Source organism: Sciurus carolinensis, chromosome 1 (assembly GCF_902686445.1).
Source record: "Sciurus carolinensis chromosome 1, mSciCar1.2, whole genome shotgun sequence".
Classification (NCBI taxonomy): Eukaryota; Metazoa; Chordata; class Mammalia; order Rodentia; family Sciuridae; genus Sciurus; species Sciurus carolinensis.
In genome coordinates, this window is record NC_062213.1 from 88,598,471 (window position 1) to 88,625,269 (window position 26,799).

Sequence of the window (26,799 nt, forward strand, 5' to 3'; positions counted from 1 at the left end):
GGGCATATATAAAAAAAACTTATATTTGACATCGAACTTATGTGAAAGACAGTAGGCTTTCTACCTAAGATTGGAAACAGGCAAATAAGTCTGCTTTCAGTACTTTTATTGAATGTGGTGCTAAAAGTTTTAGCCAGTACAATAAAACGACAAAAGAAAATTAAAAGTGTACCAATTAGAAAGGAAAAAGTAAAATTGTTCTTACTTGCAAATGACATTACAGTCTATACAGAAAATCCTAAGACATCTATTTTATTATTATTTTTTTCCACCAGGGATTGAACTCCAGACCTTATGCATATAACATGCACTCTACTACTTATTTTCACCCTCAGTTGTAGAAATCTATTTTGATGAAAACAAACAAAAACCCTTCTACAACTAGTAAGTACAGCAAGCTTACAACAGCAATATACAAAACTCAATTGTATTTCTAAATACTAATTATGAATAATCAAAACTGTATTTTAAAATAACATTACTATAGCATCAAGAATATTTAGGGACAAATTTGACAAAAGATGTGCAAGACCAATTACTGAAGATGGCTGAGAGAAATTAAGGAATACTTTAATAAATGGAGAGATAATTTGTTTTCATGGATCAGAAGGTCTAGTATTGTTAAGATGTTGATTTTCTCCAATTTTTTGGTGGCGGGGTACCAGGGATTGAACACAGGAGCACTTAACCACTGAGTCATAGCTCCGGACCTTTTTTTAATATTTTATTTAGAGACAGGGTATCTCTGAGTTCTTAGGGCCTTGCTAAGTTGCTGAGGCTGACTTTGAACTCACAATTCTCCTGTCTCAGCCTCCAGAGCTGCTGGGATTCCAGGTATGTGCCACTGCACGTGGCTTTACAAATTAATCATAGATCGAAGTCCTAGCAGACTTCTTAAGAGTATTGGAATGCTGATATAGAAATTTATGTGAGTGTGCAAAAATATTTACATAGTAAAACAAAATGTATACAGAATAGCTTTTTAAATTTTGAAAAAGAAGAACAAAGTCCAAGAGAGTTCAGAAATAGAATCATACATATGCCCAATTGTTTTTGACAAATATGCCAAGGCAGTGTGTATTTTCAGTGAGGACAATATAATCTTTTCAACAAATGGTGCTGGACTATGTGGTATGATTTGGATCTGGAATGTTCCTCAAAGGCCCATGTGTTAAAGCCTGGGTCCTTAGCCTATGGTGCTGTTGGGAAGTGGTAAAACCTTTAAGAGGTGGGGCTTAGTTGAAGGAATTTAGGTCACTGGGTCATGCCTTTGAAGGGGTTATTGGGGATTCTGGTCCCTTCTCTTTCCCTTTTGCTTCTGGGCTACCATGAAGTGAACAAGCCTCTTCAACCAAGTATGTGCTCCCACCCTGAGGTGCTATGCTACCTTCTCTGGCTCAAACCAACTGGACCAACCTCTGAAACCATAAACTGAAATAAACTTCTTCTCATTTTAAGTTGATTATTTCAGGTATTTTGTCACAGTAATGGAAAGCTGGTTAACATGCCATATGTAAAAATTAAACCTCAACCCTTAACTCACACCATATACAAAAATTAACTTGAAATGGACCCCATATATTTATATGTAAATGCTAGTCCTGTTTGAATAAACAAACAAACAAACAAAAAGCAGCAGAAAATCTGGGTGACCTTAGATTTGGAAAAAGATGTTTTAAAATAGGACACAAAATCCATAAATTATAAAGGAAAATAAAGATAAGATGAACCTCATAAAAATTAAATTAAAACTTAAAATGTTCAGCTGGGTGTGGTGGCACAATCCCAGCAATTCAGGAGGTTGAGGCAGGAGGATTTCAAGTTGTAGTTCAGCATGGGCAACTCAGAGAGACCCTGTCTCAGAATTTTATTTATTTATTTGTTTGTTTGTTTATTTATTTATTATTTATTTATTTTGGTAATGGGGATTGAAACTAGAAGTACTTAACCACTGAGCCACATCCGCAGCCCTTTTTTAATACTTTATTTAGAGACAGGGACTTGCCTAGTTTAGGGCCTCACTAAGTTGCTGAGGCTGGTTTTGAACTCATGATCCTTCCACCTCAGCCTCCTGAGCTGGTGGGATTACAGGTATGCCCCACTGCACTCAGAATTTAAAAAATAAAATAAAGGACTGAGGATATAGGTCTGTGGTAAAGCTTCCCTGGATTCAATTCCAGTACCAAAAATAAACAATAACAAAAATTTAAAATGTTTGCTTTTCAAAAAACAATAGACAGGTGTGGTGGCACACACCTGTAATCCCAGCAGCTTGGAAGGCTGAGGCAGGAGGATGGTGAGGTCAAAGCCAGCCTCAGCAATTTAGCACCTCAGCAACTTAGTGAGGCCTTAAGCAACTCAGTAAAACCCGGTCTCTAAATAAAATACAAAAAAGGGCTGGGAATGCAGCTCAGTGGTTAAGTGCCCCTGAATTCAATCCCTAGTACAAAAAAAAAAAAAAAAAAAAGAAAAGAAAAGAAAGAAAGAAAATGAAAATAGAAGCCACTATTTGAGAGAAAATATTTGCAAAACACATCAAATGACAAGCATGTATCTGGAAATTTTTTTTAAAAATTTTAAATAATTTATTTATTTTGATTCATTGTAAGCAAATGGGTAACAACTTGTTTTTCTGGTTGTACATGAAGTAGATTCATACCATTCATGTAATCATACATGTACATAGGGTAATGATGTTTGTCTCATTCTGTTATTTTTCCTTCCTCCAACCCCTTCCATCCCTCCCACCCCTCTTTTTCCTCTATACAATCTTTCCTTCCTTCATTCTTGCCTCCCTCCTACCCCCCACTATGTATCATCATTCACTTATCAGAGAGATCATTTGGCCTTTGGTTTTTTGGGATTGGTTTATCTCACTTAGCATGATATTCTCCAACTTCATCCATTTGCCTGCAAAGGTCATAATTTTATCATTCTTTATGGCTGAGTAATATTCCATTGTGTATATACACCACAGTTTCTTTATCCATTCATCAATTGAAGGGCATCTAGGTTGGTTCCACAATCTGGCTATTGTGAATTGAGCAGCTATGAACATTGATGTGGCTGTATCTCTGTAGTGTGCTGATTGTAAGTCCTTTGGGTATAGGCCAAGGAGTGGGATAGCTGGGTCAAATGGTGGGTCCATTCCAAGTTTTCTAAGGAGTCTCCACACTGCTTTCCAGAGTGGCTGCACTAATTTGCAGCCCATCCAGCAATGTATGAGTGTACCTTTATCCCCACATCCTCTCCACACCTATTGTTGCTTGTATTCTTGATAATCGCCATTCTAATTGGGGTGAGATGGAATCTTAGTGCAGTTTTGATTTGCATTTCTCTTATTACTAAAGATGGTGAACATTTTTCCATATGTTTGTTGATTGCTTGTAGATCTTCTTCTGTGAAATGTCTATTCATTTCCTTAGCCCATTTGTCAATTGGATTACTTGCATTCTTGGTGTAGAGTTTTTTGAGTTCTTTCTATATTCTGGAAATTAGTGCTCTATCTGAAGTATGAGTGGCAAAAATATTCTCCCACTCTTTAGGCTCTCTTTTTGCATTGCAGATAGTTTCCTTTGCTGAGAGAAAGCTATTTAGTTTGAATCTATCCCAGATATTGATTCTTGCTTTTATTTCTTGTGCTATGGGAGTCCTGTTAAGGAAGTCTGATCCTAAGCCAACAAGTTGAAGATTTGGGCCTACTTTTTTTTCTATAAACTGCAGGGTCTCTGGTCTGATTTTAAGGTCCTTGATCCATTGTGAGTTGATTTTTGTGGAGGGTGAGAGATATGGGTTTAGTTTCATTCTGTTGCATATGGATTTCCAGTTTTCCCAGCACCATTTGTTGAAGAGATTATCTTTTCTCCATTGCATATTTTTGGCACCTTTGTCTAGTATGAGAAAATTGTATTTATTTGGGTTTGTGTCCATGTCCTCTATTCTGTACCATTGATCTACCCGTCTATTTTGGTGCCAATACCATGCTGTTTTTATTACTATTGCTTTTTAGTGTAGTTGAAGTTCTGGTATTGCGATACCCCCTGTTTCATTCTTCCTGCTAAGGATTGCTTTAGCTATTCTGGGTTTCTTATTCTTCCAGATGAATTTCATGATTGATTGCTCTATTTCTGTAAGGTACATCATTGGGATTTTAATTGGAATTGCATTGAATCTATATAGCACTTTTGGTAGTATGGCCATTTTGACAATATTAATTCTGCCTATCCAAGATCATGGGAGATCTTTCCATCTTCTAAGGTCTTCCTCAATTTCTTTCTTCAATGTTTTGTCATTTTCATTGTTGAGATCTTTTACCTCTTTGGTTAGATTGATTCCCAAGTATTTTTTTTTTTGAGGCTATTGGGAATGGAGCTATTTTCCTCATTTCCCTTTCAGTTGTTTCATCGCTTGTGTATAAAAATGCTTTAGATTTATGCATGTTGATTTTATAGCCTGCTCTTTTGCTGAATCCATTGATGAGGTCTAGAAGTTTTCTGAAGGAGTTTTTTGGATCCTCTAAATATAGAATCATGTCATCAGCAAATAGTGACAGCTTAAGTTCCTCTTTTCCTATTCGTATCCCTTTAATTTCTTTAGTCTGCCTAATTGCTCTGACTAGAATTTCGAGGACAATGTTGAATAGAAGTGGTGAAAGAGGACATCCCTGTCTTGTTCCCATTTTTAAAGGGAATGGTTTCAGTTTTTCTCCATTAAGAATGATGCTGGCCATGGGCTTAGCATAAATAGCCTTTACAATGTTCAGGTATGTTCCTACTGTCCCTATTTTGTCTAGTGCTTTGAGCATGAAGGGGTGTTGTATTTTGTCAAATGCTTTTTCTGCATCAATTGATATAACCATATGATTCTTATACTTAAGTCTATTGACATGATGGATTACGTTTATTGATTTACAGATGTTAAACCATCCTTGCATTCCAGGGATGAACCCCATTTGATCGTGGTGCACAATTTTCTTAATATGTTTTTGGATATGGTTTGCCAGTATTTTGTTAAGGATCTTTGCATCTATATTCATCAAGGATATTGGTCTAAAATTTTCTTTCCCTGATGTGTCTTTGCCTGGTTTGGGTGTAACAGTGATATTAGCTTCATAGAATGAGTTTGGTAGGGTACCCTCCTTTTCTATTTCCTGGAATACTTTGAGAAGTATTAGAATGAGTTCTTCTTTGAAGGTCTTATAGAACTCGGCTGAGAATCTGATTCTGGACTTAACTTGGATGGTAGGTTTTTAATGGCTTCTTCTATTTCATTGCTTGATATTGATCTGTTTAAATTTGTATGTCCTCCTGGTTCAGTTTGGGAGGAGCATATGTCTCTAGAATTTTGTCAATGTCTTCGGTAGTTTCTATTTTGTTGGAATACAGATTTTCAAAGTAGCTTCTCATTATGTTATTTATCTCAGTGGTGTCTGTCATGATATTTCCTTTTTCATCACGAATTTTAGTAATTTGAGTTTTCTCTCTCCTTCTCTTTGTTAGTGTGGCTAAGGATTTGTCTATTTTGTTTACTTTTTCAAAGAACCAACTTTTTGTTTTGTCAATTTTTTGAATTGTTTCTTTTGTTTCAATTTCATTGATTTCAGCTCTGATTTTAATTATTTCCTGTCTTCTACTATTTTTGCTGTTATTCTGTTCTTCTTTTTCTAGGGCTTTGAGCTGTAATGTTAGGTCACTTAGTTGTTGACTTTTCATTCTTTTCTGGAATGCGCTCCATGCAATGAATTTTCCTTTTAGTACTGCTTTCATAGTGTCCCAGAGATTTTGATATGTTGTATCGTCATTCTCATTTACCTCTAATAATTTTTTTTATCTCCTCCCTAATGTTTTCTGTTATCCATGTTTCATTCAATAGCATATTATTTAGTCTCCAGGTGTTGGAGTAATTTCTGTTTTTTAATTTGTGATTGATTTCTACTCTCAGTCCATTATGATCTGATAGAACACAAGGCCGTATCTCTGTTTTTTTGCATTTCCTAAGGGCTGCTTTGTGGCATAACATATGGTCTATTTTCAAGAAGGTTCAATGTGCTGCTGAGAAGAAAGTGAATCCTCTCATTGATGGATGGAATATTCTATATATGTCTATTAAGTCTAGGTTATTGATTGTGTTATTGAGTTCTATGGTTTCTTTGTTTGGTTTTTGTTTGGAAGACCTATCTAGTGGTGACAGCGGTGCATTAAAGTCACCCAAAATTATTGTGTTGTGGTCTATGTGATTCCTGAAACTGAGAAGGATTTGTTTGATGTACAGGGATGCATCATTGTTTGGGGCATAAATATTTACTCATTATGTCTTCCTGATTTATGGTCCCCTTAAGCAGTATGAAATGTCCTTCTTTATCCCTTCTGACTAACTTTGGTTTGAAGTCCACTTTATCTGATATAAGGATGGAAATCCCCACTTTTTTACTGAGTCCATGTGTGTGGTAGATTTTTTCCCATCCTTTCACCTTTAGTCTGTGGATGTCTTTTTCTATAAGATGAGTCTCTTGTGGGCAGCATATTGTTGGGAATTTCTTTTTAATCCATTCTGCCAGTCTATGTCTTTTGATTGATGTGTTTAGGCCATTAACGTTCAGGGTTATTATTGAGATATGATTTGTATTCCCAGTCATTTGGCTTATTTTTGGTTTTTAAGTTGGCTTAGTTTCTCCTTTGAGTGGTTTTTCTCTAAGGTAGTTCCTCCCTTTGCTGACCTCCATTGTTGTTTTTCATTTCTTCCTCATGGAATATTTTGTTGAGAACATTCTGTAGCACAGGCTTTCTATTTGTAAATTCTTTTAACTTTTGTTTATCATGGAAGGATTTTATTTCATCTTCAAATCTGAAGGTTAGTTTTGCTGGGTATAGGATTCTTGGTTGGCAACCATGTTCTTTCAGAGCTTGAAATATGTGGTTCCAGTACCTTCTAGTTTTTAGTGTCTGGGCTAAGAAATCTGGTGATATCCTTGTTGGTTTCCCCCAATACGTAACCTATTGCTTTTCTCTTGCAGTCTTCAAAATCCTATCTTTATTTTTTATGTTAGGCATTTTTATTACAATGTGCCTTGGTGTGGATCTGTTGTGATTTTATGCATTTGGTGTTCTGTAAGCCTCTTGTATTTGATTTTCCATTTCATTCTTCAGGTTTAGGAAATTTTCTGATATTATTTCATGGAATAGGTTGTTTATTCCTTTGGTTTGTAGCTCTGTACCTTCCTCAATCCTGATAATTCTTAAATTTTGTCTTTTCATGATGTCCCATATTTCTTGGAAATTCCATTCATGATTTCTTACCATCTTCTCTGTTTGGTCAACTTTATTGTCAAGATTAAATATTGTATCTTCATTGTCTGAGGTTCTGTCTTCCAAGTGATCTAGTCTATTGGTCATGCTTTCCATTGAGTTTTTAATTTGGTTTATTGTTTCCTTCACTTTAAGGATTTCTGGTTTCTTTTTTTTATTTTTGATAATCTCTCTTTGTTGAAATGATCTTTTGCTTCCTGCAGTTGCTTTTTCAACTGCTTATTGGTGTGATCATTCATTACCTGCATTTGCTCTCTTATCTCATCCTTTGCTTCTTGAATCATTTTAATTATGTATATTCTGAACTCCTTTTCTGACATTTCTTCTATCATGCAGTCAGTGGATTCTATTAATATAGAATCTAGTGCTGTTTGGATCATTTTCTTCCCTTGTTTTTTCATATTATTCATGTATCTTCTCCTCTAGCAGTGCAGATCTGGGGTGTTGCAGTTTCCCCCCTGTAGGCTTATAGTGACCCTATAAGTTTCCAAAACAGTTTCTTTAAGCGGGAGATCAATATTAGCAATGCCCAGTACAGACTATACACAATCCTAAAGCAAATAACCCCTATGAAGATGTTAACAATATTCTCATAATAAACAGAATGAGTTCAATTATTATCTACAGTATAACAAAAAGATTTGCAATAAAGCTGCAGTTTCTAATGGAGGAAAAAGAGGATGGAAAGGGGTGTAGGGTGTAACTGTTAGATGGGATAAGAAAGGATATATAGAAGTTCTAGATCATAGAAAGAGTGAAAGTGTAATCAAAAGAAGTTGGTCGCTAGCATGAGAAAAGGGAGAAAGAGTCTCTGAGGAAACAGGTAAACAAAAGGATAATAGAGTGAGAAAAATGAAGAAATAAAAACAAAATTTTTGAAAAAGGAGAAAAAAAAAAACCTACACTATAAACAGTCATATAATTTTCAAACTTCAGTCTTCAGTAGCATGATGCATGAAAGGAACCTGACAATGAGATTCCAGACACCAGCAGGCATCTCAGGATGGGATTTTCCCCACCTAAATATGAGAGCTACTGCTTCCAGAATAATCCAAGATGCCAGCTCTGGCTTTCAAATGTGTTGGCAAATGGAGAGCTGCAGCCCCCAGGTGTGGGTGTGGTCAGCCAGGGGTCCTGGATGTGGGCAGTGATTGGTTGGGCTGAGTCATCCTGGAGTTGGGGCTTGGTCAGTCCGGTTGGGGGTCCTACGGGTCCTGGCTGTTGTCTCAAAATGGTGGCAGCCACGTGTAACCAAACCTGCAGGTAATATGACAGTGAACTTCCAGGCAACAGCAAGCGGCTGGCAATCTACTGGCAGTCTGTGGTTCGTCTGCTGGCTACTGGCAGATGATGGGCATGTGGACTTCAGGCAGTGGGTGATGGGTAGGTGAAAGGCAAGCAATGGGCAGGCAAGAGACAGGCAAACGGCAACTGATAGGTGCCAGTCAGTGAGTAATCTGTACTCAAAAACTAGTTGATATCCCGGCAAACTGCAGGTGATCACTGTAGAAAAATGGGGTAAACAGCAGGGGATCGATAAGCAGCAAAAACTGCCTCACAGAGAAACAGATATTCTCTGCTTGAAACCCAAGTTATGGAGCAACAAGTAACATAGCCTCCCTCTAGTCTGCCATCTTGGATCCCTTTAAAAAACGTTTTTGATTTGTTCTTTTAGTTATACATGACAGTAGAATATATTTTGACATAACATGGATACATGGAGTATAACTTCCCTTTTTTCTGGCTGTACATAATGGGAGTTACACTGGTCATGTATACGTGTATAAGAATATTATGTCTGATTCATTCTATCATCTTTCCATTCCATCTCCCTTCTCTTCTCCCTAACCACATTTAATAGCTATATAATTTTAAGTAAATTGTTTAACTTCTTTGAACCTTAGAATTCTCATCTTAAAAAAAAAAAACGAAGGTTACGATGTCATAGTGTTGTAAGGACTAGATTGTGTATGTCAAGTACCTGCTACATAATTGATAATTAACAATAACTAGTAATAGCTAATAATTGCTGATAATATATTTTAAAATTACATTCACATCTTACATTTATTAATTGAGCTCTCAGAGTAATACTAAGGTAAATACTATTAACATCATCATACCCGCTATATACAAGGGGAAATTGAAGGTTGGAGAGTTTAATTTGCATAGTACAGTGTGACAGAACCTAAAACCTATGTAGTCTGGTTCTAGTGCAGTCATTATTCTACACTGTTTCTGTTACTGTGATTTTCTTTCTACCATCAATAGAAACCAGATAGTTAAGGTCAGTCATTCCCCAGAACTATTCTAACATATAATATTCTCCAGAGTCCAAGACTTGGGATTTTGCCAAAGAAAGAAAGAAAGAAAGAAAGGAAAGAAAGAAAAGAAAGAAAGAAAGAAAGAAAGAAAACGATGGGTAAAGAAACATGATTAGAAATATCTAATAGGCATGTAAACTATTTGTCAGTGTTATTACTACACAGACTGTTTAGTTTAAACTAAAATGTTACTGAAAGCTTGGGCCTTGTCTCTGATGCCAATCCAATAATGATAACATAGTTTTGAGAAAAAGGAAAAAAGTTTATTGCTTTGATACCAAAGGAGAAACACAGGGGACCCATGCCCCAGAGCCTATGATTCTGCCCCTCAGCAGGAACAAGGGGCTTTTAAAGAGGTGATTCAAAGGCCACATTCCTGTTGGAGTTGTAATTCACTTGTTAATTTGGGAGATAGTCATTTCTGAGATCTTCTGATACCATCCCCAAAGTCTGGATTGCTTTCTTCCTATGGTGGCTGTGTACTCAAGGACACATAAATGATCAATAAATGAGGAAGAAAGGTAATCCTGTTTCCCCTGAAATTAGGGAGAGGGAGAAATTAGGGAGGAACAGGGAGAAAGGAAGGGAAAGAAACATGACCATTTAAAAAATAAGTCACAGTGGCAGAGCAGCAAGGGCTATATTTAAAGCATGAAGTGGACCACTGTTACATGGATACAGAATTTTTATCTTAGGGTCACAAATGGAAACCTTGCCAGTACTTAAGTTTTTACCCAGTCTCTAATTTTCCAACTCTCTTTCCCTTACTTTCCTGAATTACACAGTATCCTATCAGTCCTTATGAAGCCAGAATTGGGGACAGGCAGTTAGTGTAGAAATAGGGGATCGGGTCAAATCGAGGAAATGGAGGCCATAAAAGCCATCTGCCTCTGGAAGTTGGAGATCGCCCTGGGAGAGCAGAATGTCAAGGATCTCTGGAGCCCACTGATTACCAAATGTACATGCCCTTATCAAGGACTACAGGCAAGGAGATGCTAATTAATGCCCCCTAGGCCCTTACCTGCCTGAATCACTTTGGTCCTCCCCCTGCCCATCTGCTTCTCACTTTATCTTACCTGCAAAACCGGGCCTAGTCACGTAGGCAGGAAGGAAAGAGATAAGGAGGAAAGAATGGGAGAATAAAACCTATAAAAAGGACAAGATTTGCTGATCCTATGGATTCCGCCCTTGGGTCCCCTTCTTCCTTCTGACGTTATACTTCAACACCTGAGGAAGCAGGACTTGTCACTGGTAAACAGTGCAATCACTTACATTTTGGTAGTTTCAATGTGTCTGCATTCCCCTTATCCTATTTTCCCTTATGGAGTAATTTTATACAAAAACTTGCGAATTTTCCTCCCATCCCTCCTTCAGCACCTGCCCTAACATCTTCTGTTTCAGAAAGCCAAGTCCCATCATGTACTTAATTGGTAGGAAAGAAAACCAAGGAGTTTTAAAAGTTTATTTAGATCTACAGTTATAGTTCCCATAACAAAATCTTTGTAAGTAACAAAATACACAAACTATACATGAAAGAAAAGTTAAAGAGTTACACAAATGTTAGTAAAAATGACATCCACTTGTTTGAAATGGGAGAAGAGAATTTTTAAAAAAATGTCAAATGATGAAGACCTCAGTTATAAAACATATTGAAAAGAAAGTTCCCAGTTTGAGGGGGGAAGATAGTCCTCACCCCCTGAAGTTCCAGGGCAAGATCATAGAAAATAGTCTAGAGGACCCCAAAACCCAGTCTTTACAGTAACAGCTGATTTATCACTAGGGGTCATTCAATCAACCTCCTCAATGATGGGGCCAGTGTTGGGCCTCCCCTGGCGGGCTTGAGCCCCACAACTACTGCCCCCAGGGACATCAGGTCCCCCATAAAGCCTAGAGAAGATGGGGCGACAAATTTGCTCCAGCTCCCTCTTCTGATGCTCATATTCTTCCTTCTCTGCCAACTGGTTGTGCTCCAACCAGGCAAGGACTTCCTGACACTTGCCTTGAACTTTGTGCCTGTTGTCTTCAGGGATCTTGTCCCTAAGCCTTTCCTCTTGTAAGGAACCCTTTACATGGAAGACATAGGCCTCCAAGGAGTTTTTGGCAGCCACCCTGTCCCTCTGAGCTTCATCCTCAGCCTTGTACTGTTCTGCCTCATGAACCATCCTCTCCACCTCCTCCTTGCTCAGTCGGCCCTTGTCATTGGTGATAGTGATTTTGTTAGCTTTGCCTGTGCTCTTGTCAGTGGCTGTCACACTCAAGATGCCATTGGCATCAATGTCAAAGGTCACTTCAATCTGTGGGACTCCACGTGGTGCAGGAAGGATGCCACTGAGTTCAAAACACCCCAATAGGTTGTTGTCCCTGGTCATGGCCCTCTCACCCTCATACACCTGGATAAGGACCCCAGGTTGGTTGTCAGAGTAGGTGGTGAAGGTCTGGGTCTGCTTGGTAGGGATAGTGGCATTCCTCTGTATTAGTGTAGTCATCACACCACCTGCTGTCTCCAGCCCCAGGGACAGGGGAGCCACATCGAGTAGTAGGAGATCCTGCACTTTCTCACACGTGTCCCCCATCAACACAGCTGCCTGCACAGCAGCCCCATAGGCTACGGCCTCATCAGGGTTGATACTCTTGTTCAGTTCCCTGCCATTGAAGAAATCCTGCAGCAGCTTCTGCACCTTAGGGATGCGGGTGGAACCACCCACCAGGATGACATCATGGATTTGGGCCTTGTCTACCTTGGCATCCCGCAGGGCCTTCTCCACAGGCTCCAGGGTACTGCGGAAGAGATCGGAGCACAGTTCCTCAAAGCGGGCACGAGTGATGGATGTGTAGAAGTCTACACCCTCGAATAGAGAGTCAATCTCCAGGGTGGCCTGGTTGCTGGAGGACAAGGTGCGCTTGGCTCGCTCACAGGCAGTGCGTAATCTGCGAAGGGCCCTCTTGTTCCCGCTCACATCCTTCCCATGCTTCCGCTGGAACTCCTCTACGAAGTGGGTTACCAGGCGGTTGTCGAAGTCCTCTCCCCCCAGGTGAGTGTCTCCAGCCGTGGCTCTCACTTCAAAGACACCTGAGTCTATAGTGAGGACAGAAACGTCGAAGGTGCCTCCACCCAGGTCAAAAATGAGCACATTGCGCTCTCCGGCACCCCGCCGGTCCAGCCCATACGCGATGGCTGCTGCAGTGGGCTCGTTGATAATTCTAAGCACATTGAGCCCTGCGATGACACCTGCGTCCTTGGTGGCCTGACGCTGCGAGTCATTGAAATAGGCAGGCACCGTGATCACAGCGTGCTTCACAGGCTGTCCCAGGTACGCCTCAGCTGTCTCCTTCATCTTGCTCAGCACCATGGACGAGATCTCCTCGGGGTAGAATGCCTTGTCTTCCCCGCGGTAGGACACCCGCACCTTGGGCTTGCCGCCCTCGCTCACCACCTGGAAGGGCCAGTGCTTCATGTCCGACTGTACAGTAGCGTCAGCGAACTTGCGCCCTATCAGCCTCTTGGCATCGAACACCGTGTTCTGCGGGTTCAAGGCTGCCTGACTCTTGGCAGGGTCGCCTACCAGCCGCTCGGTGTCTGTGAAGGCGACGTAGCTAGGAGTAGTGCGGTTGCCCTGGTCGTTGGCAAGAATCTCCACCCGGCCCTGCTGGAACACACCCACGCACGAGTACGTGGTGCCCAGATCAATGCCGATCGCCACTTCTCTTGGAGCGGACATGGCTGTGACTTCTCGAGCTTCTGGGACGAGTTGGATAGAAGTCTGATGCACGAGGCTGCGGAAGTTGGTGCTGCTCAGCAGTTCTGTTTTTCTCTAGGTAGCACAGCTGGGAGCTACTCAGCTCCACTTCCACCGGCTTTTTATCCGCTTGCGAGGGACCTGCCTCCTCCCTCCCCCGCTGCCACGAACTTTCCTGCACCTTCTCCGCCTGTGGAGAGCGTCGGTCCCCGCCCGCCCGGCTGACTCAGCTGGGAGGCACCGCGCTGACTCGGGAAGAAGGTTCGGGTGAATTCGGGGAGCAAGGCGGGGCTGAGGACGGCGAACCCGCCCCATTGGCCTCTGACTCAGAGCGGCCGAAAAGTTCCAGCTTCTTCCCGCTGGTTCTAAAGGCGCTTAAAAGGTGGCAGAAACCAGTTAAAGCTGTAACTTTCAGGATCAGTTCTCCCTAGGATTCGTTGGAAGCAGATTCTCCTGGTGCGCAAGTTGGCATCCCGCCTCTGAGGGCGGGTGAGAGTTTCTTGCTTGGAAAAGCCTCAAGCGAATGGAGCTATAGCTCTAAAACAATGTTTAAATATTCGTCTTTTAGGTATTAAAAAATGTTTCTCTAGGAACATGAAAACATTTTCAGAACTGCAGTTCAAAGAAACAGCATGATTGTGGAATGCATCCGGAAATAGAAGTGAGGTGAAGTAGTAGTGCTGCTACCTTGCCTTAACACAGGGCATTGGTGGTTCAGTGGTAGAATTCTCGCCTGCCACGCGGGAGGCCCGGGTTCGATTCCCGGCCAATGCACACTGGTGTTCAGCTTTTTGGCTCAGTTGCTTTTCTGAGGAGTTATGACTCTTAAATGTATGAAACCTGGTTGTCAGAGATTTATATATATATATATATATATTTGGTTCCTCCTACTCCTTCGCTGGCTTTCCTTAGAGGAGCTGAGACACCGCTCCGTGGCTGTGGGACTCGGGAGAGACCGCTCTACCCAGGGGAGAATGCAGCATATAGGGCAGGAGATGCAAGATAGCCAGAATGTAGCTTCTGTTGACATCCTTCCAAAGTTGGTCAACTCGGGGAGCATCGTCCTTAGAGATCAGTTGACAAAGGACATTTGTCTCTGTGACCTAGGCTGGATCTGAGCCAGAGCCCAGATTCAAGTGGAGAGTAAATTGGTGCAGGTACCTGCAAGTGCAAAAGGACGGGATGCAGACCTCAACTGATTCAGAGGAGCCTTTTATTCATTTTCATACTTGGGCACCTCTGGTTGCCAAAATGACCGTCAGTTATAAATGAGATTTGGGTTTTATAGGGTAGGACTAATTTGCCATGGGGAAGATCAAGGTTTAGGGCCTAGCATTCAGTATCCCCCTTTCCCCCAGGGCCCATTGTTAACAGGAAAGGATCTCCTGGGAGATTAATCCTTGGCTAGTTTCCTCTCCCTCCTTCCAAACCACACCTCTCTCCATTTTTCTTCGGGGTCTATCTTGCAGGAATATTATTGTCCACAACCCTTCAGTACCAGACCATCCTTCGTCCTAAATGACTAGATGGGTTCATCAGGCAGTAAAGACACACTCGTTCTCATTAGGTCTGTGGCCTTAAGAATCGAGCCTTCTTCTTGTCTCACTTTCTTTAATCCAGAACATTCCATCAGGACTTTCTGGTGTTTGGACTTTTACTGAAAGCCAAAAAAAGAAGATCCATTTCAAACATGAGCACTTGGAAATGCCTTGAGGAAAGGTAAGCTTTGAACTACCCTCAAGATTATAATAATAATAATAACAACAACGACGATGACAACAACCTATTAATTCTAGGAAGAAGCTGTCAGCTTTAAATTCATTCATTGTCAGAGTCTAGGTGGGTCAGACCTGTGAGCCAGAGTCAAGACATTTTAATCAAGAGAGCCTGAAAAAGAAGAATCTTACTTCAGAAGGGAAAAGATAACCTGGTTTGGCTAGGGAGCTGTGCCCTGTTCTGTTCAGGAACTGGCTTTTCTGCCCCATTCCTGGATACTGCCCAACCCCAGGCTTAAAATTCTACCTAAGTACCTAAGGTGCTGGGGTTATAGCTCAGTAGCAGAGCACTTGCCTAAACTTGCCTAAGGCCCTAAGCTTGGTCCCTAACACATGCCCACCCCACCCCACATACACACAGAAACACAGGATTTTTCTCCACCCACACACAAGAGTTGCAGGTATACCTTAAACCACATATACATGCTTCCAATGTCATTCACTTTTTTGGGAGGGAGGTGCTGGGAGTCAAATCCAGGACCTGGTGCTATAATCCCAAACCCCGTCAGATATTTTTAAATTGATTTCTTCACTGAGGTTCACTGCACATACATAGGGGAATTTGTGTATGCAGTACAAACTTAAACATATCCATTTACATTTAGTAGTTTAGTTTCAGTATCTTTACACTAGAACAGATTACTGTTCTTAAACAGTGACTTAAATGGACATTGTGAAGTGAAGGGATGCTCATGACCCAATGTGGAATACAAAATAAAAGCAACTTGTGGAACAAAATTTATAGCATGATCCAAACCACATGTTGTAATAGGCTGACAGATCTGACTCCCTGAGAATGTTATAGGCCAGACTCTAAGGGAAATGAATAAACAGACTCCATTTTGCTCTGAGACTCCATGTTATGTAGGAAATAAGCCTCTCCCATGGGAACACCCTGCCTCTGTACCCATCATCAGTTACTTAGTGTGACATGTTTAACAATACAGAATGATAATTCCTATGTAAAGAAAAATTGCTCTCTTTTGATTCCTATTGCTCCTAAACAATGTACCATGTGAACAGTGATTGTGTGGATGTTAGTAACCATTCTTTAGTTTGTAGCTAGGTAAGGTAAGTGTCATTTTGACCCATTTCTCCCTCTGTTGATAATCTCATGATGTTAGTTTGTAATTTCAAATCATAGCAACAGACACTTATGATTGATGTGATTTTTGATAGAAAAACCCTGACAACCCTATGGTCGGGGCTGTTCTCCCAATATCCATTTTGGGGCATTGTGTGAGACAGTCAGTCAACTGGCTTAATAAAGACTCTCAAATTTGGACTTCTCAGTGGTGAGCGATCTGGTCTTAAGTTGTGCCCCATAACAATGTAAAGGTTTGTCACACCAACTGCCCATATGCTCTTAAGCAAGTCATTTCACTTATCTGGGCCACAGATTCCTTGGTTTTAAAATAAGGAGGTTGGACTACCTTGTTTATAAGCATTTTCCAGTCTTAAATTTCCTTGATTTCAAACATCAAAGAATTTACTCATTCCATAATTATTTTAGTGTTTTATTATGTGCCAGATACTGAACTAGGCCCTGAGTAAGCTGTAGTAAACAAAACTGACAAAGACCTGTCCTGGGCTCATATTCTAATGTAGGAGTAGGGGTGGTTAGACAACAAACAATATACAGTATATCAGTTGGTGATAAGTACAATGAAGAAAAATAAAGCAGGAGAGGAGAATTAGGATAATGGTAGGTGAATGGAGATGTCATTAATAAGGTGACATTTCAGTAAAAATCTAAAGGAGTAACATTGTCTTAATTCATTTTCTGTTGCTATAGCAAAACATCTGAGACAGGATAACTTATAAAGAAAAAAGGTTTGTTTAGCTTGCAGTTCTGGAGGCTGGAAGGCCAAGATCAGGTGACCATGTCTGCTCAGCTTCTGATGAGAGCCTTTGGGGCTCTATGCATGGGAGAAAAGTACAAGGGCAAGTGGAAGCACTGGAAAGAGAGAAAATGGTCAAATTACCATGATAGCTAACATACTACCTCAAGAAAAGTTTTAATTAATGCATGAAGGCTGTGTTTCCATGACCCAAAAACATCCCACTGGACCCCACCTCCCAACACTAACATATTGAAGACTAAGCCTCAACACAAGTTTTCAGGGGCACAATCCATATTAAAACCATAATGGACATGATGAAACATGATATAGGTATCTGTAAGAAAGAATATTCCTGAAACAGAAAATATAACAGGCTTTGTGCAAAAGTGTAATTAGTGTGTTCAATAAAGAGCAAGAATAATGAAGAGTAAGGAAGGAAAACAAGCATTTTGTAAAACATTGCAAAGGTTTTAGCTAAACTCCAAGTGCAAGGGAAGCTATTAAATGGTTTTGAGCAAAGAAGTGACAAAAAGGTGGCTCCTTAGCTTGCAAGAGGGGCTATGTGCCCTGAAGAGATGCCGCTGCTACTTCTGTTATGCCACAGGATGAGGAATCATTTATCCTGAAGGCCATGGCACCATCTGACTTTGTAATTCCTCCGGTTCTCCACTGAGCTTTGAAGATCTCGCTGAACAGAGAAATACATCCCAGTGTCCACTGCAAACAGGAGTCCCATCACCAAGAAAAAAGTGATTTGGTACCAAGGTAGAGAGATGTATGGAATTGTTGGGCCTAGGAGGAGAGGCAGAGGAGTGAGTGATAAAAAATTTCAGAAACTTGGAATAAACAGTGAGGTCCCTAGCAAGGTACCCAATCCAGAGGTTAAAGACAAAGACAAGAACAGATAGATAGACCAGGAAGAGTGTCTATGTTCAGAGAATGTCTTCATCTTTCTGCCTTCCCAAATAAAGCACTAGATCGCATTTACTAAAGGGTGACCCTGGTTACATCTATCTGAAGTTATAGAGGAAAAAAATTTTGTGGTTATATAGTTTGGTAAATGCCATATGAAACAGTTTGTGTTTTCTTTCCAACAGGAGTTCTTAAGCTTTTAATGTGCATTATGAATATAAAAGGAGAGGAACAGAGCATGCAACATGTTCCACATCAATTTGGTCTTTATTCCAAGAAGTCCCTCAAGGAGTTACATGGCTGGGGAACAACTTTTGGGAAACTTTAAATTAGGGAATCCACAGACCACATCAACAGATCTTCACTCATCACCTCCTCTGAGACAAGGACTGGGTGGCATTCACTGACCAAGCTCATGATGCCTCTTTAAAAAGGCATGAGGATTCGATGATGCAAAATATCTCTCAATAATAGACAAAGGCCAACCAGGAGAAGTGGCACACACCTGTAATATCAGTGACTTACGAGGCTGAAGCAGAAGGATCACAAGTTTATGGTCAGTCTGGACAACTTAGTGAGACCCTGCCTCAAAGTAAAAGATAAAAAGGGCTGGGGATGTAGCTCAGTGGTGGAACACTCTATGCCCCTAGGTTCAAGCCACAGTACTACCAAAAAAAAAAAAAAAAAAAAAAAAAAAAAAAGACAAAAGCCTCAGTATTCTAGATAGAGGAACATGAAACAAAGCTCAGTGGTTTAAATGAAGTGGAAAGGAGGAAAGGCGAGACATTTGTGAAGAATAAAAAATGACTTCAGTTGAAATTCCAAATGGAGGGTACCTATTTTCATAGTCCCTAAGAAATAAACTGGAATATAGTTGCACACCCACACAGCACAGTTCTAGTTCAACTAGAACTTTCAGGGTCTCGTTGACATCTAGAGGACCACTTAGGAGAATTCAGGCATTGAAGTCTGAAAAAAGATCGGGAATCTGATCTTCCCACCTAGCCTTCCAGGACCTGAAATTCCTTGAATAACACTTGAATAACAGAGTTCCCATACCTTGGACAGTGATGGTCACAGATTTTGATGAGTAGGACTTCCTTCCTACACTTCCTTTGCAGTAGTAATCACCACTGTGACTTTGGTTTGCTAATGGAATGGAGAACTTGTTATTGAAATGGGAAAACTGCTTGGAATTTCCATTCTGGTAGAATGTGATCTTGTTCAGAGGGTTGTTCTTCCAGCTGTGGCACCTCAACATGATGGTGTCCCCCTCCTGGAACACCAGTTGAGTAGTCTGGAGCAGAAGCCAGTCTGAAAGACACAAACATGGGAAGAGAAAGCTCTAAGTCTAAGACACCCTTAGCAGCCTCACCCTCAGGGCTAAATTACTCATAGAACTTGAAAGAATGCTGGGTAGAGGGAATTGGGGATGTTATGGCATATGTAAGCATTCTCATACAGGGAAAATATGGTGTCATATTTATGAGACCTCTAAAAGATAGAAGTTCCCAGAAGTTCCAAAGATGAAGAACAGATATTAAAAACAACTTTGAGGACTTTAAAACACTATGTTTGTGTAGGGAAATTAATGCATTTTATTCACTACAGCAGTTACTGAATAGAACCTGAAACCTTCAATTTATTATGGATACAGTATTTGTGTTCTAGGTATTACTAATTTAATAGTAACTTTTGAACTATTTTCCATTCAGGCTGCTGTTACAAAATATCATTAAACCAGGTTATAAACAACACAAATTTATTCCTTACAGATCTAGAGCCTAGGAAATCCAAGATCAAGTGCCAGCAGCTTATGTGTCCTGTGAAGGTTGTTTTCTGTTTATAGAATTGAGTCTTACTGATGCATCCTCACATGGAGGAAGAGGCCCCAAAGCTCCTATGGGCCTCTTTAATAAAGGCACTACTCCCATTCATGAGGGCTCTACTCTCATGACCTAATCACCTCCCAAAAGGGTTCAATTCCTGTTTTCTTCACCATGGAGTTTACAGAATTTCAACATATGAATCTTGGGAAAAATAAACATGCAAGACTATAGAACACCCTTAGGAGAATCTTACATCCACTTAATAAATGAAAAGGTATGAACTTTTGTGTTTGGTGTTCCATTGTGGCTCTGAACAAAAGGGGCACTAAAGAGAGCTTTGTAACTTAACTTAAAATAACTTTTCCCTCCTCGTCTACAAACACCCTCACTCATTGATGGCAGAGTGATCAGATTCTAAAATTCAGCTATTTTGGAGGACAAGGTCTATAAAGAATGTTTTAGTAGAACAATCAAATTGTTCCATTGCAGAAAGAAATATCACGAATTATTATATCTTATTTAAATGAAAATTCACTTAAGAAAACAATATTCTGTATATGAAAGGCAAGAAACTGTTATTGAGACAGCAAGAAACAGAAATCTAACGTCAGGATTCTGTTTTTATCATTGTTATTAACTGTTGGGTCTCATCGGCTTAAATTCTTTGCACAACAGGGGTAAGAGACTAGGTGGTTTCTCTTTAACAAACCTTTGGATCTTACTAAGAAGAATCAATAAAATAAATGTTTTAAAAAAGAAGGAAAAATAAACTTTTTGATCTAAGTTTTTGTTATTTATAATTTTACATTTTAAAAGGAAGAACTACCATTGGCTATTTCTGGAGAGATGAGGTACAAAGAGAGGAGATGGGTAGCTGTGATGTCTTTGGGCAGGATTTTTAGGTTAACTCACTATTTCCCTTTCATGAGAATACCATCAACAGAAAGTAACTCTACCATCAGAATTTCTCTAGTATAGGGGCCTCAAAGGTCCATAAAAAATTGCCTTCTTAGCTAGGCACAGTGTCACAGACCTGTAATCCCAGCTACTTGGGAGGCAGGAGGATCAAAAGTTTGAGGCTAGTCTGGGCAACTTAGCCAGACCCAGTCTGGGGATGTGTCTAGGTGGTGTAGTGCCCCTGAGTTCAACTCCCAGCAAACACACACACACACACACAAGCCTTCCTGGTATTAAATAAGATAATCAAAAGCACTGGGATCCTTACATGTAGCCATCTTCAAGGTTTATGCACCAAGGTGTGGATGAAGTAAACTACATATAGGCATATTCATATTTCCAGATATTGGAGGGGTAGAAGTAGTATCCAAGGGAATTTTCTGTATAGAGTTTATTAAATTGAACATTGTCAGATAGTTCCATTTATCTAAATAATACTCCTTTAGGGGGTTGGGGATATAGCTCACTTGGTAGAGTGCTTGCCTTGCAAGCACAATGCCCTGGGTTCAAATCCCCAGCAAAAAAAAAAAAAAAAAGACTCCTTCAGTTAAAACCACTTCATGACAAACACAAATGGGATATTATTCTACCGTAATAAGAATAAAATTCTGTCATTTGCAACAATATAGACAGACACTGTGTTAAGTGAGATAAGTCAAGCACAGAAACACAAGCACTGTGTGATCTCACTCATATGTGGGGGTCAGGGAAATTGATCTACAGCAGTTGAGAATAGACTGATGATTACCAGAGACTGGGGAGAATAGGAGGGAAGAGTGATAGGGAGAGGTTGATCAACAGGTACTAAGTTAGTTAGATAGGAGTAAAAAATTCTGGCCTGCTATTGCACAGTAGATGTAATAATAATGTATTATATATTTCAAAGAACTAGAGGAAATGATTTGGAATGTTTTCACCTTGATAAATAAGGAGATAAAATATGTTTAACCTGATTTAAACATTACACGATATGTGCCTGCATCAAAACATCACATGGCACCCCAAAAATATACATAAAATTTTTATATATTGATGTATCAGTTAAAAATAAATTTAAATTTAAAGAAATCATCTCTGATTCTCATCTCATTCAGAAATAAAAATCCAAGTCATTGCAACACCCTACCAGTCTCTACATGGTCTGCCCTTTCTCTCCCCCTCATCTTCCAGATTGAATTCTTCCCTCAGGGTCCAGCCTCCTGCCTCCTATGCTTCTGACAGAAAGAGCTCCTCACAGTTGTCAGGCAGGCTCCCATATTAGAGCCTTTGCTGGTCTGCTGCCTCCAACCTTGATGCTTCAAAACACAGTCATCAGAGTAGAAACTTCCTCTGGCTTCTCTCACACCCAGTGGCCCCTTTGCTCAATCAGAATGGTGGCAAACTGAGGAGTTTGGTCATTTCCAGCCCCATCACACATAAGCAAAAAGGTGGGGGAAATAAGTGGGCAAAACCCACTTCAGGCAACTCACAGTGATGCTTCTCAGTAAACAGGACACCTCCCTTTTCCTTCACACTCTGAATAATTAGATTTCATCCCTCCTTGTCTTCCGAGCCCCTTCCTGAACTTTCTTCTACTGACCAGAAAGCACATCCAGATGCACTGGGTCGCTGAGACTGATCTGGTCCATTTGGCACCTGTATGCCCCACTGTCATTTTTCTTGGCCTTAAATCTGTAGTTGGACTGAGGCTGGGTCAGGATGAGTCTCCTATTGTGGAACCACTGGGTAGAATGGTTCCCAGAGTTGTGAATTCCTTGGCATTTCAGTGTCACATAGTCCTCCTGGAGCACTTGGATCCATGGGGGCTCAAGTTTCACCATAGCCTTTGGGAAATCTGCTAAGGGATAAAGAGCAGAAAGAGATGTAAATAAATAGGCTTGGAGGGAGCTTTGGCTCCTCCTCTTGGAAGGAGCTTCCAGAGGAGGTCAGGGACCAGAGAGTATTATTGCAAACCCAGTACAAGATCTATGTTCCAACAGCAGGCTCATTCCCTTGGGTCTTTGGTGAATCCAGTGGGAATCTTGCAAAGAATCAAGTCCCAAGCCCTACTAAAATGAAGGAAATGCCATACTGAACTCCAGCCTGATTCTTGGTGAAGCAGACATTTCCCCACTAAGTAAACAAAGCGTCTCATTAGAGGAAATAACACTATCAAAACAAGAAAGTAGAGCAAACTCACCAGTTTGCCTGTCTGCAGAAGCTGTAAGAGAGAAGAGATCAATGCTAAGCAGCAGCAAATGATAAGAACAAATTCAGTTGTGTGTATAATGAGGACAATGGGAGGTGATTTGAAGCTCCTTTCCCTAGGACCCATCTCAAGAGCCTGATTCCAACGAGTATTCTATAAAATACTACTTTTTCATGCCCTCCTTGTTTCATTCCTGTCTACTTGGTGTGGTACAAAATAATCACAAATGTTTGGTGCAGAATTGACTTTTCAGGGACTGTGAAAGTACCTCTAAATTCTGACTTTATGAACCACCAAACAGTAAGAATTCATGGTCCTCAGCTGGGGGTGTGGCTCAGTGTTAAAGTGCTTATTAATATGCATGAGGCCCTCAGTTCCACCCCCTACACCGCAAAAATAAATAAATAAATTTAATTTTTAAAAGAAAGGAATTCAGGGCCCTCTCTTCCCTTTCAATCTGTCACCAGTTTCTAGGCCTCAGGCCTTCTCTTAACTACACCCGGTCACTAGAGTCCAGGCAGTAAGAGTGGCCAAAATTATCCTATTTCAGAATGACCTTCACTCACCCAACAGCAGCAAAATTGTCAGTGGTTGAAGCAGCCATCTGCTGCCAGGACGAACGCTCAGAAACATGGAGATCTCCAAAGTCATCCCAGAGCTGGGCCAGAGTTCCGTGGGGCTTAGGAGATTAATTTAGAAAAGAGGAAGAAAAGTGTTTCATTTTCTTGTGAAACTGTCCTCAATCAGCAGATCCTATTTCTGCCAACTAATCAGTAACAAATTAAGCTAGAAGTAGAGTCTGCCTTCCAGAGAAATCTGTCATGTATTCCCTGGTATCCTTGTGAAAGCTCTGGGTTGTTTGCCAGTGAGGAAACTGATAGGGGAAACACGAGGAAGTGGAGTTGGGAATGGAACTCATGTCCTGGGTCTCAGGTCAGTGCTGTTTCCTTGACACTCCAAGTACAGAAAATTCCAAGGAAACTCTGACCAGGACACAATAAAACAGACACTTCTAAATCTGCAACCAAAGAATCAACATCAAACAACAAAATAGGGTACTTATCTGCAACCCAAGTAAGTCTCTAAATATTCCACAGACAAGATTTCCTCCCTATCCCTGCCCTTCATGCATACAAGAAACCTTTTAAGTGCAAGAAATAAATTTAGTAAGAAAGTCATAAAACAATTTCCAACGATACTAAAAGAAGGAAAACACTTTTTTGTCTATATATGTACCCATTCTCCACATTCTTCTATTAAATATATGATTTTTCCCAAGTCTAACAATTCTTCAAAACCAGCTGGAATTCTGAAACAATCTACCTGGGGTTAACATAAGATCCCACAGGTTGAATTCTGAGTCCCATAAGACTGCCCACACTTCAGATGCCATTGGCAAGTCCAGGCCTCCTGTGCTCCTTCTCCTTCTCTCCTCTTCTTCTCCTTCTCCTTCTCCTTCTCTTCTTCTTCTTCTCCTTTTTCTTCTTGTAGATGGACACAATAACATTTGTTTATTTATTTTTATGTGGTGCCGACGATGGAACCTAGTGCTTCACACAGGCTAGGCAAACTCTCTACCACGGAGCTACAACTCCAGCCCCATCTTGTGCCTCTGACTGATGGTTATAAATCAGGATTTCCTATAATCCCCTCCTTGGGTTCGGTAATTTGCTGGAATGAGTCACAGAACTCAAAGAAACAATTTGAGTTCCACCATGCCCAGCAAAAACCACAAATACTTTTAAAATTTTCCTAAAATTTTCTCAACACTTTGTAGCAATATATTCTTCCCAAACACCAAGACCAAGTCTTGAGAAACTCTCTTGGGGACTAATCCTGTGAAAGGGACTAAACCTTCTGGTAGCTAGAGACAGCTATTCTCAATAAGGATCAGTCTCCTAGGAACCAAATATGTGCAGAACATAATATATTCCTCACTTCCAATGAAGTTTATACAACTTGTATCACTTTTAGTATTCTTTTGTTCTTTGCCATTTAGTCAAATCTCTTGACTGAAGGGGAATTAGTGCACCCCCAAGAGACCACCTAGTGTGGCAGGGTCAGTGGCAATTAAGTGACAAGATTCCAGAGGAAATTGAAACCTGAGACTGAGTCAAAATTTCTAGGTCAAACTCCCCCTTCCCCTGCACAGGAAAGCATGAGGTTTTGTGCTGTTTCCATATGGAAGTAGGTATTTCTTTTTATCTCCAAAATGCCTTAGTTCTCTTTAAGAATCCCTGGAAAAAAATCACATTCTGGGTTACCTATCTCTGGCTTGTCTTCTCAAAGGGCAATTAATCTCTGTACTCTTTTTAAAGGTCTTCTTTTTCAGACAACTGAGGTATTCAGCATCCACACAGAACTGACAATGTCAAAGCATCTCCAGCTTTGACAAAGAACTGCTCCAGCTTTTCATTTGTAGGAGGAGTTCCGTCCTCATTGGGGTTCCATTCTGACTCAGAGTGTTAGGGTTCCGTTCCGACTAATCCCCGGAGAGTCAAAGTGAACACACAGTAATGCAAATCACACAACGAGGTTTTATTAAAGCAAGCTCGAGCCTGGACCTCGACCAGCCCCTCAGACCGATACAATGACTGTGGGGGGAAGTGGCCCCGAGAGGCGAGAAAGCGCTCTATTTAAGAGCTTTTTCAGCATTCATTCACAAGGACCTGTACATTATTGGTTAAAATTCAGATAGCTTAATATTTGTCCTCTTTTGGTTTGATCCCTCCACTTTATTTGAATCTTATTGGGTCCCGCCAAAACTGAACGGTCCTGGAGGGAGCAGGGAGGAGGGAAGGAGTGAATTATGAGGGAGAGGGGTCAGGGCTAGATGGGGTCTCCGGACAGCTGCACATTCCTCAGATAGATATCTCTGAATAGCCTTGATAAACCTGGGGCCCAACACATCCCATTTGACCTATATTGGCCCTCGAAGGCGCCGCTGCGGTTGCTGGATCCTTGGTGCTTGCATGCCCTTTTTCTGGGGGCCCAGTTCATGAAATAGCTTGTTTATAGAAGAGGGCTGCAAGGATGGCACCCTGTTCTCAACAAGAGCCAGGAAAGAGTCTGACAGTAGGATTTTATTAAATTACTTTTCAGATTGATTCAATTGAGAGGGGAAAATATTAGAAGGATTTACCACTGAAGCAGGACTAAAGAGATGGTATAGAATAATGAAAAGGAAATACAAATTATTATCGCGTTCCCTCTGGCCGCAGAGAGAGACACGACAAACGTCTGAAGCTTTGGAAGTTTATTGTGCACAGTCTTCCTTTCTTTCCCTCTTTTCTAATCCCTTTCTCTCTTTTCTTTCTCTCGCTCTCTTTCCCTCTGCTTAACTCTCGCCTGCTCCGGTCGCTCCGCTTCTCCCGCTCGGCTCACGCCTGCCCGCACTCTTCTTCCTCCCTTCTACCCCCCTCTCTCAGCTCCTTCTTCTTAGCTTCTTCTGCTACTTTACTCTCAGCTTCTTCTGCGACTCTACTCTCAGCTTCTGCCCTCAGCTTCTGCCCTCAGCTTCTGCTCCTACTCCCAGCTTCTTCTTCTCCCAGCTTCCGCCCTCACTCCCAGCTTCTTCTGCTACTCCCCCGCCCATCAAGCTTATATACACCTCAACCAATCAGGGGAGAGCACACGAGGTAAACGCGCGGACAGCTGCAGGTATAGAATAGGTAAACGAGGGGGGCATGCTCTAATCACATCGTTAACTAGCCAATCATTGGAATTCTCTGGTTGTTTACTGTATGGCTGGCCGCTTTTGGCTCAGCGCCAGGCGCCATCTTGACTGTGCCCAAGGCTGGGGGTCCCAGAAACCCCGACAGATCCCCCTTCTTTATTATTAAACTAAGGTTCGGGACCGTGTCTGTCTTAGGTTGAGTGGTCAGCATATGTCCTTACCCGTCATCAGAGTCTGCAGAGCATGCTGCAGC

At 41.0% G+C, this 26,799-nt stretch overlaps 2 protein-coding genes and 1 non-coding gene across 10 annotated transcripts in view; 1 reads left to right on the plus strand and 2 right to left on the minus strand.

Moving 5' to 3' along the window:
• Positions 1-11,075: 11,075 nt before the first annotated feature.
• Hspa6 (heat shock protein family A (Hsp70) member 6) lies at positions 11,076-13,994 on the minus strand. Its single transcript, XM_047564748.1, has one exon. It carries the CDS (start codon positions 13,345-13,347, stop codon positions 11,416-11,418), a length of 1,932 nt encoding a protein of 643 aa, XP_047420704.1. The 5' UTR covers positions 13,348-13,994; the 3' UTR covers positions 11,076-11,415.
• Positions 13,995-14,068: 74 nt separating this feature from the next.
• On the plus strand, positions 14,069-14,139 carry Trnag-gcc (transfer RNA glycine (anticodon GCC)). Its single transcript has one exon. It is a non-coding gene; the product is annotated as a tRNA-Gly (tRNA).
• Positions 14,140-16,445: 2,306 nt separating this feature from the next.
• Positions 16,446-26,799, minus strand: part of Fcgr2a (Fc gamma receptor IIa) — a 30,914-nt gene continuing 20,560 nt past the window's right edge. Inside the window, exons 2-6 of one of the 8 annotated variants that reach the window (XM_047564864.1) lie at positions 23,437-23,549; positions 22,862-22,882; positions 22,262-22,519; positions 18,956-19,210; positions 16,449-17,097 (exon numbers count right to left, since the gene is read on the minus strand). In XM_047564864.1, the coding sequence (XP_047420820.1) occupies positions 17,060-17,097; positions 18,956-19,210; positions 22,262-22,519; positions 22,862-22,882; positions 23,437-23,521 (657 nt within the window). In that variant the 5' untranslated portion in view covers positions 23,522-23,549 and the 3' untranslated portion in view covers positions 16,449-17,059. Of the gene's footprint in view, positions 17,777-18,955; positions 19,211-22,261; positions 22,520-22,861; positions 22,883-23,436; positions 23,676-26,799 lie in introns of those variants that run through there. The other 7 variants (XM_047564832.1, XM_047564812.1, XM_047564822.1 and 4 more) reach the window with 7 other exon arrangements.

Bases quoted from the DNA above. Each gene is read 5' to 3' on its own strand.
- Hspa6 (XM_047564748.1), bottom strand. From the start codon at position 13,347: ATGTCCGCTCCAAGAGAAGTGGCGATCGGCATTGATCTGGGCACCACG.